The 12,415-nt window shown below is 45.3% G+C and overlaps 1 protein-coding gene across 1 annotated transcript; it reads right to left on the minus strand.

The window, feature by feature from the left end:
- Nucleotides 1-1,392: 1,392 nt before the first annotated feature.
- LOC309568363 (interferon-induced transmembrane protein 1-like) lies at nt 1,393-6,170 on the minus strand (the record flags this gene model as incomplete). The annotated part of the gene is made up of 2 exons (XM_082274027.1): nt 1,393-1,587; nt 5,829-6,170. The coding sequence occupies 2 exons, from the start codon at nt 6,168-6,170 to the stop codon at nt 1,393-1,395; spliced, it is 537 nt and encodes a 178-aa protein (XP_082130153.1).
- Nucleotides 6,171-12,415: the final 6,245 nt, after the last annotated feature.

The following is a 12,415-nucleotide window of genomic DNA, read 5'->3' on the forward strand; positions in this document are numbered from 1 at the left end:
AATTTTTTTGAGGGGGAGGGGAAATTTGTGTGAGTAAGGATGATTGGGGGGTATTGGTGCTAGGAGAGGAAAATTGGCGGGGGTGCTAGAAATAATAATTTGGTGGGGATTTGGAGGAGGATTTGTGCTGGAAGGAAGGATTTGGGGGGGGGGGGGCGCTAGAATAGGTCATATGATAGAGGGGGGGTGGTTTGTGCTAGGAGGGGAATTTTTTGGGGGGGGGGGATTTGTGCCAGTTGGGATGATTGAGGGGGGGGGGGGTATTTGTGATAGGAGGGGGAAATTGGCAGGGGGTGCTAGAAGTAATGATTTGGTGGGGATTTGTGTTGAGAGGGGGATTGGAAGGAGGATTTGTGCTAGGAGGAGGGATTTGGGGGGGGTGCCAGAATAGGTCATATGGTAGAGGTGGGGTGGTTTGTGCTAGGAGGATAATTTTTTTAGGGGGGGGGGGGGAATTTGTGCCAGTAAGGATGATTGGGGGTTATTTGTGCTAGGGGGGGATTGGCAAGGGGGTGCTAGAAGTAAATGATTTTGTAGGGATTTGTGTTCAGAGGGGGGATGGGGAGGAGGATTTGTGGTAGGAGGAGGTATTTGGGGGGGTTAGTGCTAGAAGAGATCATATGGTAGAGGGGGGAGGGGATTTGTGCTAGGAGGGATGGTTGGGGGATATTTTTGCTAGGGTGGGGAGAATTGGGGGGAGGGGTCTGTGCTAGGAGAGGGGATTTGTGCTAGGATTGGGGGCTTTGGAGTGGGTGGGATTTGTGCTCGGAGGGATAGTTGGGGGATATTTGTGCAAGGGTGGGGGGAATTGGGGGGGTCTGTGCTAGAAGAGGGGATATGTACTAGGATGGGGGGCTTTGGAGTGGGGGGGTGGATTTGTGCTCGGAGGGGAAATTTGAGAGGTAGAAGATTTGGAGGGGTGATTTGTTTTTTTTTGGAGGGGGGTTTTAGGGAGATAGAGGATTTGAACTGATGGGGATGGGCAAGGATCTCTGCTTGGAGGGGTACTAGGAGGAGGGGGTAATTTATACTTTTAGGGTAAGCATGCAGTTTAGTGCTCAATTTCTTTGGGGGGGGGGATTTTTTGCTGATACATAATGCTCATACATCTTGGGGAGGGGGGGGGGTGATGGGCGTAGTTTGACATGTTCGCCCCGGGGCTCTAAGTGACCTTGTCCCAGCACTGGTTGGCCAATTAGGTTTGCGCTACATATTTCGTTACTGGGTCTCACCACACATGCTCATTGGTCAGCAATCCTATAGGTAGCTCCCAGACTTCCAGAGTATCTTATGAAAGAAAAAAAAAAGAATAAAAAATTGAGAAGCTATTTTTTATTAGTGAAAATCATTAGGCAAAAAGGAAAAGTTACACATGTATCCAATGCAAAGTTCTTAGCCGTAGTATCCATTATTGTAGTAGCTGTAGTTGTATTTGTAGGGACTGGACACAGACCAGTAGATGACCCAGGATATCCAACAGATGTGGGCTATTATGCCCAGGACAAGGGCTGAAACATTCAAGCTGAACGCTGTTCGGGAATAGCTTCCTGCCGAGATGGAGTCTCCGCGTCTCACAGCATCCCGCGTCTGTAAAGAGGGAATTAAATTCATATATTGCATACCAAGCCTCACATTCAAAGCCCAACTCCAAAAGAAAAATAATAAACATAGTGCTCAAGAAGAAGGAGGAAAGCCATGGCAAACCTAGACAACATTAAAGAAAGCAGAGACATCACCCTACCGACAAAGTGCTGTATGGTCAAACCTTTGGTATTCCCAGTAGTAACCTATGGCTGTGAAAGTTGGACCATAAGGAAGGCTGTATGCCGAATGATTGATGCTATTGAGCTATTGTGTTGGAGAAGACTCTTGAAAGTCCCTTGGACGTCAAGAAGATCAAACCGGTCAATCCTGAAGGAAACCCTGAATATTCACTGGAAGGACATATCCTGAAGCTGAAACCCAAATACTTTGGCCATCTACTGCGAAGAGAGGACTCATTGGAAAAGACCCTGATGCTGGGAAACATGGAAGGAAAAAGGAGAAGTGGACGACAGAAAACAAGATGGATAGATAGCATCATCGAATCAATGAACATGACGTTAAGCAAGCTCCCGGAGGCAGTGGAGGACAGAAAAGCCTGGCGTGCTATGGTTCATGAGGTCACTAAGAGTCAACCATGACTAAACAACTGAACAAGAAGAAGAGTTTTCATTGCTATCTAATCACACCAACACTAACTGTAGTCATAGTCTTTATGTGAACATATATGGAGAAACTGACTATCATACAAAAAGTTTGTATTGACAACCTATAACAGATTGATGGCCGGGCGGGCCATTCATCCTTCTAAATGAACGTCATATGGCGTCCTCTCAAAAGGCACTATTCCTCCCACTGACACCAATGATGGGGCAATATTCCTCCCACTGACACCAATGATGGGGCACTATTCCTCCCACTGACATCAATGATGGGACACTATTCCTCCCACTGACACCAATGATGGGGCACTATTCTTCCCACTGACACCAATGATGGGGCACTATTCTTCCCACTGATACCAATGATGGGGCACTATTCCTCCCACTGACACCAATGATGGGGCACTATTCCTCCCACTGATACCAATGATGGGGTACTATTCCTCCCACTGACACCAATGATGGGGCACTATTCCTCCCACTGACACCAATGACCAATGATGGGGCACTATTCCTCCCACTGATACCAATGATGGGGCACTATTCTTCCCACTGATACCAATGATGGGGTACTATTCCTCCCACTGACACCAATGATGGGGCACTATTCCTCCCACTGACACCAATGATGGGGCACTATTCCTCCCACTGATACCAATGATGGGGCACTATTCCTTCCACTGACATCACTGATGGGACACTATTCCTCCCACTGACACCAATGATGGGGCACTATTCCTCCCACTGACACCAATGATGGGGCACTATTCTTCCCACTGATACCAATGATGGGGCACTATTCCTCCCACTGACACCAATGATGGGGCAATATTCCTCCCACTGACACCAATGATGGGGCACTATTCCTCCCACTGACACCAGTAATGGGGCACTATTCCTCCCACTTACACCAATGATGGGGCACTATTCCTCACACTGACACCAGTAATGGGGCACTATTCCTCCCACTGACACCAATGAAGGGGCACTATTCCTCCCACTGATACCAATGATGGGACACTATTCTTCCCACTGACACCAATGATGGGGCAATATTACTTCCACTGACACCAATAATGAGGCACTATTCTTCCCACTTACACCAATGATGGAAAAATATTATTCCCACTGATATCAATGATGGTGAATCTAGCAAATCTTAAGATACAAGTGAACTACAACCATTTAACCAAAATGCCTAACTATAATACAATATATACAAGATGAGGAACACAGATCACAGGGAATACTGGAAATGCAAAGAAGGAGGAACCAAGACTGGGATCAGGAACAAGAGGAGCAGATATAAAGCAGCAGGGTACAGGGTGCAGGGCAAGAGCAAGATCGGGAGCAGAAAAAATAGCAGCAGCATCTGACTTAGCACAGCAAAGCAAAACACTGACGCAAAGTGTAATAGCAGAGGAGAGTCTAAATACCTTCCCAGCAACCAGCATGAGGTGGAGACTGATTACTAGAAACTGCTGGAAGCTGGAGACACCTGCTGGTGGATTAGAAACTGCTGGATGCTGAAGACACCTGCTAAATACTAGAAACTGCTGAATGCTAGAGACACCTGCTGGTGGACACCAGAACTACAACCTCCCACTCTGGGAAGCACAGTGCCACCAACAGGTGACAGAGGTCCTGACACCCATGGGTTCAAAATTAAAGGTTAGATCAAATTTTTCTGCAAATCCACTCAAGTGAACTGCATGACCTGTGAACCATGGCTAGCAGGCTTATAAGGGCCAACAACAGGGGTTTTGGATAAGCCAGCCCCTTCCAGCCCCCCCCCCCCCCCATTTTAAAAAAAGGTTAGAGCAGCAATTGGGTCAGTGTAAGGCTTTTGTAGAGGGATAGGGAGCATTGACAAACTGCATCAGGAGAGATTAAAATTACTTAAGAAACTGCATTTTACTGCTAATTGCTAGCTGTCTGGGCAAGTATCCCTTTTGCTCACTGATGATTTGCTATGTAGTAACTACTGTACAACAAAGCACCCTACCTCACCCTATTGCCATAATATAAATATAAATAAATCTAGATATTCCTTCCCCTTCCAAAAAAAGAAAAGAAAAACACAATGAACAGAAGGCCCAATTTTTTTATTTAATTTTAAAAAAATGATGTTTGGTGCTGCAAAAAAAAAAAAATGCTCACAAACTATACCATCAAACTGAAATATTTAAGAATTTTGAGCCCATGGTTGGACATCAGGCACTTGTGCCTAGACAGCTCCTTCCTCTCGCTATAACCAACCGCCCAGAGCTACATGGCCATTGCTAAGGTTGGGCCTCACGGAACTCTCCATATCTATCACTTCTTCCTTTGTCCCTCTAGTCCCCCTTTTTTTCCTTGAACCCACTCTTTTTCCTCTTCGTCTATGTCCTTTTCTCTACTTCCTTCTGTATTGCTATGTTGCTACCACCTCAATGAACGGAGCAACTACACATTACTGTTGACCAATTTTACAGTGATATTCACAGAATTGCAGATGAGGAACACCCAAAGGACTGGATATCTACCAAGTGTGACTTTTACATGCACATTACTAGACTTACTACTTTGTAAGTATCATTTGTTCTTGACACCCTTTTTGATAAACACGGCTAATGAAACCTGTACCTTACGTTTGATAAATTACCACTGTGCTCTTTGTATTTCCCAGTACATGTGCAAGTTCGTTGTATTTTGTAACACAAACTGTTCCGCCACTGGACAATTTTTAGCATGCTATATCTACTTTAGCTGGAATTTTCCAAGAAGAGACCTTCCTATGGCCATTTAATCTGTTGTAACTGATACTTCCACTGGCCAAAGCAGGTCTAGGATCTCCTAAAAAAAGTCATGCGCCATTATCAATGCCATCTTAAGAGCATTAAAGGGCCCCGGGCAATGCAGTGCACTGGGGCCCTGCCTACACAATCACCCACAAGAAAAAAATGCAAATTATCCATAGAGCAACATTTATGGGTACAGCAGTGCCAGGCTAATGACAGCTTCCAACTTTGGTGGCTGGCTCCGGTGAGTGGAGTCAGACTCAACTGTCCTGTGTGTGCCTGTTCCCGTGGAGGCTGACAGGCATTCCTGCAGTTGTGGACTCCCCCTCCATGGCCCAAGTGGCCTGACAGCAGAGCAGGGTTGGCAGGCACTTGCCACCTGGTAAGTTCAGCAGCAGAATGCACAGGGTAGTCGGGACTAATGCGTGGCTGGGGCTGTGTTGCTGGGCAGGTGGGGCCCCCTGGGCAAGTGGGGACCCCGGGCAACTGCCCAGCGTGCCCATTCGGTAAAGTGGCCCTGCTAAAACTACCTGGAAGAGCCCTTGCAGATTGCTGTGGTGCTGCTGTATGTCAAACTAGCTCATTGCGCAAGAAAAAAAAAAAAATTGCAAATGGCCAGAACCAAACTACAAAATTCCCCCTTAACAATGGAATTTGCGACAAAGTTTTCATGTTCGCTTATCTCTACAGATAGCAGGGAAAAAAGCAGGGTTATGATTTTAAATAAACTTATGTTAAGATAGTTATCTACATTGATAATCATGGGAAAATGTAATATTTACATTCTTTAAAAAAATAATTGTTTGCTTTATAATGAAGGCCTCCTTGCATTATGCCTACCTACCTTAGAGGAGAAAACAAGGGCCACAATGCCAAGAATGAGGTTGCAGAAAATCAGGTTCACAACAGACCAGGCAAGGTAGTCCTTGTAAGCCGGCTGAGGAAGGACCATCACATTGGGTTGAGTTGTCACAATGGCTCCAGGCTGAGGTTGGCCACCATAGTACGATGGTGGAACATTGCTATAGGTTGGAACCTGATTAGGAGGATAAACCGGATTGGAAGAGTAGCCTGGTGGATTGGGAGGGTAAGCTGGTGAGCCAGGAGGATAGGTAGGATAGCTGGCAGAGTAAACTGGGTTGGGAGGATATCCCTCTTGCTTATTCATTTCATAGTTGGAACTCATGTCACTTCCCAGTAGATGTGATGTCTTGTATTGACTCCAGAGGTCTTATGTCTTCAGATCACAGGAAACAAGTCTTTTTTCACTGGGAGAGTGTAGTGTTTGGTCGTGAGTGGAAAGTGCTGATTCGCATGTATTATATACACCTACGCCTCAGTCCCATCCCTCTTTGGTCAACATACAACAACATACGACATTGGAAAACATCTATCACTGTAGAAACAATGTTTGGAAACTTTCTATGGTCCGTAAACACAAAAAAAGTAAAATGTATCGCAGTAATCTAACATTTACAGTGCTGTGAAAAAGTATGTGCCCCCTGGTTTTTTTTTTTTTTTTTTTTGCATATTTGTCACACTTAAATCGGTAGTATACTGCTTTTTTTGACTTTTAACTACAGGTGAGCTTATAATAAGGCTTAGCTGTAGGTACAATTAATATCTCCTAAACCGGCACGGTTTAGGAGATATTTGCAGTGCATGCAGCCGCTGACGAGTGCGGCGCATGCACTCTGAAGGTCCGGCGGACCTTCAGAGTTCCTTTCCGGGAATTGCCGGAAAATTACTCCCGCGCCGGAGCCGCGGAACCCGGAAGAGACGCCGTGGGATCATGTCCGCTCCCACAGCGGTGTCCGGGGGTCCGTGTCGGGCTTCGTTCTAAGGTAAGTAATTCATAATGAGCTAGTATGCGATGCATACTAGCTTATTATGCCTTTGTCTTGCAGGGTTTTTTTTTTTTTTTTGTCATTAGAGTTTACTACCGCTTTAAATAATTTATATCATCAAATAAAGTTAAAGATTGCACAAAGATATCCAGAATAAATACAAAATGCAGTTTTAAAATGATGATTTCATTTATTAAGGTAAAAAAGCTATTTAAACCTGCCTGACCCTTTGTGAAAAAGAATTGCCCCCTCCCCTTGATAAATCATGAATTAAAATGTGATTAATCACATTTTTTGGAAAGCTGAGTTAAATTTCACTTGCCACACCTAGGCCTGATTACTGCCAGACCTGTTGAATCAAGAAATCACTTAATAGAAGCAGTCTGACAAAGTGAAGCACGCTAAAAGATCTAAAAAAAAAATCAACACATCATGCCGCGATCTAAAGAAATTTAAAAAAAGATGAGAAACAAAGTAATTGACATGTATCAGTCTAGAAAGGGTTACAGAACCATCTTTAAGGCTTTGGGACTCCAGCAAACCACGGTAAGAGCCATTATCCACAAATGGAGAAAAGGTGGAACAGTGGTGAATCTTCCCAGAAGTGGCCCACAAATCAAAATTACTCCAAGAGCAGGAGGGCGACACATCCAGGAGGTCATAAAAAAACCTAGAGCAACATCTAAAGCAGTGTTTTTCAACCACTGTGCCGCGGCACACTAGTGTGCTGTGAGATATTGCCTGGTGTGCCGCGGGAAAAATTCCAATTTCATCCGAAGCTTTAGCAGTTCACAGAAATGCCTTACTGACCATCTATCATCCGCTCGTGTCCTGTGGCTGCGGCGGCGGCGCTGCTCTCTCTGCCTCTGTCCTGTGTCCTGTGGCTGCGGCGGCGGCGCTCTCTCTCTGCGGGGAGCACTGGTTGCTAGGCTAGAGGCCGCTTAGCATCTAGCAACCAGTGACGTCACCCCTTCTGTGCCTCTTCTCCTCCAGGCCGCCGCCCCCCCGCCTCCCAGTCCCCGCCTTTTACAATTTGGCTCCACCCCCACCCACTTTCAGCACGCACTGCACTGTCTGCAGGTGAGCAGTGTGGGACTCACTGTCACAGAACCTGGAGAAGAAGAAGACTGTGTCAGACAGCACGTCGTGGTGGTGACAGGCAGCCTGAGCAACATTATCAGGTAGGAGGACATTGTGGTGTGGTGCTGGGTCTTCAGGATTGAGGCTGGCTCTACATTGTTGCCTGCCCTGATGTTGGAAATTGATGATGAATTTACTGTACAGCAGGTGACATTGTTTTTTATTTATGGAATTTTTAGCAAAATACTTTTTCATGATTTGTGTGTGTTTATTCAATTTTGGAGGTTTTTCGGGGATAAGATATTTGGGGGCACCTTTACTATAAAGGGGCTTCCACTCTAATAGGCCCCCGTCACATGCCCGTGAGTCACATGATCCCTTCTGGGAGCAAGATGTAGAAATTACATCTTTGTCTCCTCAACCTGGGAACAAGTTGCCTTACAAAGAGGGGGGGGGGGGCTTCATTTTGAAAGGTACCCTCGCAGTGTTAAAAGGGATGTGGCCTGGTATGATTCAGAAGGAGGGGGTATGCTGCCACCCCATGCTCTCTGCGCAGCCTCCCCCTTGGAAGGCACCTTGTCCCCACCACTACGCATTCATAATAAAGTAATTATAAAATAATTTCTTTGTGTTTATTTGATTCCTATTCAAGAGAATTACTTTATATATAGTCAATATAGGCACAGAGTTAAATTTTTTTAACATTTTCTAATGGTGGTGTGCCTCGTGATTTTTTCATGAAAAAAGTGTGCCTTTGCACAAAAAAGGTTGAAAAACACTGATCTAAAGAACTGTAGGCCTCACTTGCCTCAGGTAAGGTCAATTTTCATGATTCAACAATAAGAAAGAGACTGGGCAAAAATGGCCTTCATGGGAGAGTTCCAAGCCCAAAGCCACTGCTGAACCATAAGAACACAAAGGCTCGTCTCACATTTTCCAAAAAAACATCTTGATTATCCCCAAGACTTTTGGGCAAATATTCTGTGGACTGATGGGACAAAAGTTGAACTTTTTGGAAGGTGCGCGTCCTGTTACATCTGGAGACAAACTAACACAGCATTTCATAAAAAGAACAGCATACCAGCTGTCACACATGGTGGTGGTAGTGTGGTGGACTGTGGCTGCTTTACAGCTTCAGTACCTGGATGACCTGGAGGACTCGCCATCATTGATGGAACCAAGAATTCTGCGTTCTACTAGAAAATCCTGAAGGAGAATCTTGTCCCGCAATCAGTTCCTGACCTCAAGCTCAAGCGCACTTGGGTAATGCAGCAGGACAATGAACCAAAACACACCAGCAAGTCCACCTCTGAATGACTCAAAAAAAAACAACTAAATTGATGTTTTGGAGTGGCCTACTCAAAGTCCGCACTTAAATCCAGTTGAGATGCTGTGGCATGACATTAAACAGGCCGTTCATGCTGGAAACCCCTGAATGAAAACAATTCTGCAAATTCTGACATGGTGCATTATCCTGCTGGAAGGAGCCATCAGAAGATGGGGACACTGTAGTCATAAAAGGATGGACATGGTCAGCAACAATGCTCAATTGGTAATAAGGGGCCCAAAGTGTGCCAAGAAATTATCCCCCACACCATTACACCACCAGCCTAAACCGTTACCCCCCCTTCACCCCCACACCATTACACCACCGCTACCAGCCTGAACCGGTGATACAAGGCAGGATGGATCCGTGCGCCAAATTCTGACCCTACCATCTGAATGTCACAACCGAAATTGAGACTTATCAGACCAGGAAATATTTTTCCACTCTTCTATTGTCCAATTTTGGTGATCCTGTGCCAATTGTAGCTTCAGTTTTCTGTTCTTAGCTGACAGGAGCGGCAACCGGTGTGGTCTTCTGCTGCTGTAGCCCCTCTGCCTCAAGGGTGGATGTGTTGTGTGATCAGAGATGGTATTCTGCACACCTTGGGTGTAACGAGTGGGTATTTGAGTTTCTGTTGCCTTTCTATCATCTAGAACCAGTCTTCCCATTCTCCTCTGACCTCAGCAAGGCATTTTCCTCCACACAACTGCCGCTCACTGGATATTTTCTCTTTTTCCCACCATCCTCTGTAATCCCGAGAGATGGTTGTGTGTGAAAATCCCAGAAATACTCATAGCAGCCTGCCTGGCACTAACAACCATGCCATGTTCAAAGTCACTTAAATCCCCTTTCTTCCCCATTCTGATGCTCGGTTTGAACTTCAGCAAGTCGTCTTCACCACGTCTAGATTCCTAAATGCATTGAGTTGCTGCCATGTGATTCGCTGTTTAGTAGTTTGTGTTTCCAAGCAATTGAACAGGCGTACTTAATAAAGTGGGCGGTGAGTGTATAGCAGTGGATAGGTATGCCTGATGGGAGCCCACTCCTCCTTAAAGGGACACATTAGAAGACCAGCAGTGCTGCGACAGGGTCATCCAGCGCCCAGGGCAAGGATGCCAAACTGCGCCCCCCCCTCCCTTAGAGTTAGGGTCAAGGCGCCCCCCCCCCATCTCTGCAATAAACCATTGCGCCCATGGCAACCGTCCCTTCTGCCCACCCCTTGTCCCGGCCCTGAGGCCCAGTAAGAGCTTAATGGCAGCTGAATGCATCCAATGTGTCCCCACGCCAAATCCAGCGAGCAAGCTATACAAAAAATGGCAACAACCCCAACCTATAACTAGCCTTTGCCATAAGGTGCACATAAATGGGCTTTGCACATTCCAAACAAACAAAACATTTCCCAGCACACTTATCAGCTAGAGATAATGGACAGGAGGGGGCACAATCTGAGTGTAGTAAAATTTCATATTTATTATAAAAGTGTCCTGAGGCCAGCAAGAGTTTGCCGGGAAACTCAAACTGGACTGAAATGCTGAACTCATTACATTCTCGTTAGTTTGCACCAGGGATCGACCAATTATCGGCAACACCGATATATCGGGGGCCGATATGCACTTTCCCCGATATATCGGAGTCGGCCCCTGAGGTTACCGATATTACCGATATTTCGGGAAAGTGCTGTACCAGAGTGATGCCTGCAGCTAGAGGCATCACCCCGGTACCGGTGTCCATAGCCGATGGTTGGCTGTCTTGTAATGACAATCGATGCGGCTGAGAAGCCACTCGGCTGTCATTACAAGAAGCGGGAGGGGCGGAAGGGGCGGGAGGGGACGTCCCCCCCCCCCCTCCTGCCGCTTCCGGGGCTCGCCCGGGTCTCCTGTTCCACCGGGTCTGAACAAGCCTACACGGCCGCCGAAGACTCGATCAAAGTCACATTCGGGTCTCCATGTAAAAACCTGGAAGTGATGTCATGACATCACTTCCGGGTACTGGCGGCGACAAATTAAAAAAAAATACAGCATTCAAAACAGCCAAACTTGGCGTTTTGAATGCTTCTAAGTGCAGAGGAGGGGTTTGGGGTCTTTTAGACCCCCAGATCCCTCCACAAGAGTACCTGTAAAAAAAAATAAAAATGTTTTTTAAATGTCCGAAAATATCGGCAGATATCGGCCGATACTGATACGCGATGACCAAAATATCGGTATCGGTATCAGCAATAAAAAAATAATATCGGTCGATCACTAGTTTGCACTGCACTTTGCTCCATATATTCCTACTTATTTACACTAACTAGCTAACCTGCAGAAAAAAATAAAACAGAGGCGAGGTACAGTATACCAGGATCCTGAAAATACACAATGGCAACAAACAGACAGTTTTACAAAACTGACACAGAACAAAAGCAGAGAATAATTTATTAACACGTGACAGACAGCGTATGTTAGTGTCAGAGAAACCGAACACATAAAAGAGAAGATTGCAGGCTGTGGAGTGTTTGATTCCATCACCAGGCAATCGCACTGACGTCTTATAAACTTGCTCTTGGTCAAAATGAATATAATAATGTATGAACATATTATTTGTTTCCTGTTTCATAGCGGATTATTAATTTTTTAGGGATTAAATTGCCTTGAGTTTTTTTTTTTTTTTTTTTTTTAATTCCTTGTATTACTTTTTTTTTCTTTTTTTGTGTTTTTTACCTGCTTGAGTGGGCACACATTGATATTTTTTTTAAGGTGTAAATTAAACTGTCTTGATGTTTTCTTTATTTTCTTTAGGCCCCTTTCACACATACGGTCCGTTCAGTTCATCAGTTCAGTCACGTCAAAATGTATCAGTTTTCCATCCATTTTTCATCCGTTTTTCGTCAGTTTTTCATCCGTTTTTCGTCAGCTGTCATCCGTTTTTCGTCAGTTGTTATCCGTTTTTCATCCGTTTTTCATCAGTTATCTGTTTTTCATCCGTTGTCGTCCGTTTTTCATCCGTTGTCATCCGTTTTTCATCCGATCCGTTTTTTTGACGGATGAAAAATAGGGCATTCATCCGTTCAAAAAAACGGACGTTGACAGAAGTGGATGAAAACGGATGTTAACTGATGATCATCCATTGTCATCCGTTTTTACATAGAGATACATTGATGTCCTTTTTTCATCCGTCAACGGTTGGATGAAAAACGGA

Source organism: Pelophylax lessonae (assembly GCF_965119305.1).
Source record: "Pelophylax lessonae genome assembly, chromosome: 12".
Classification (NCBI taxonomy): domain Eukaryota; kingdom Metazoa; phylum Chordata; class Amphibia; order Anura; family Ranidae; genus Pelophylax; species Pelophylax lessonae.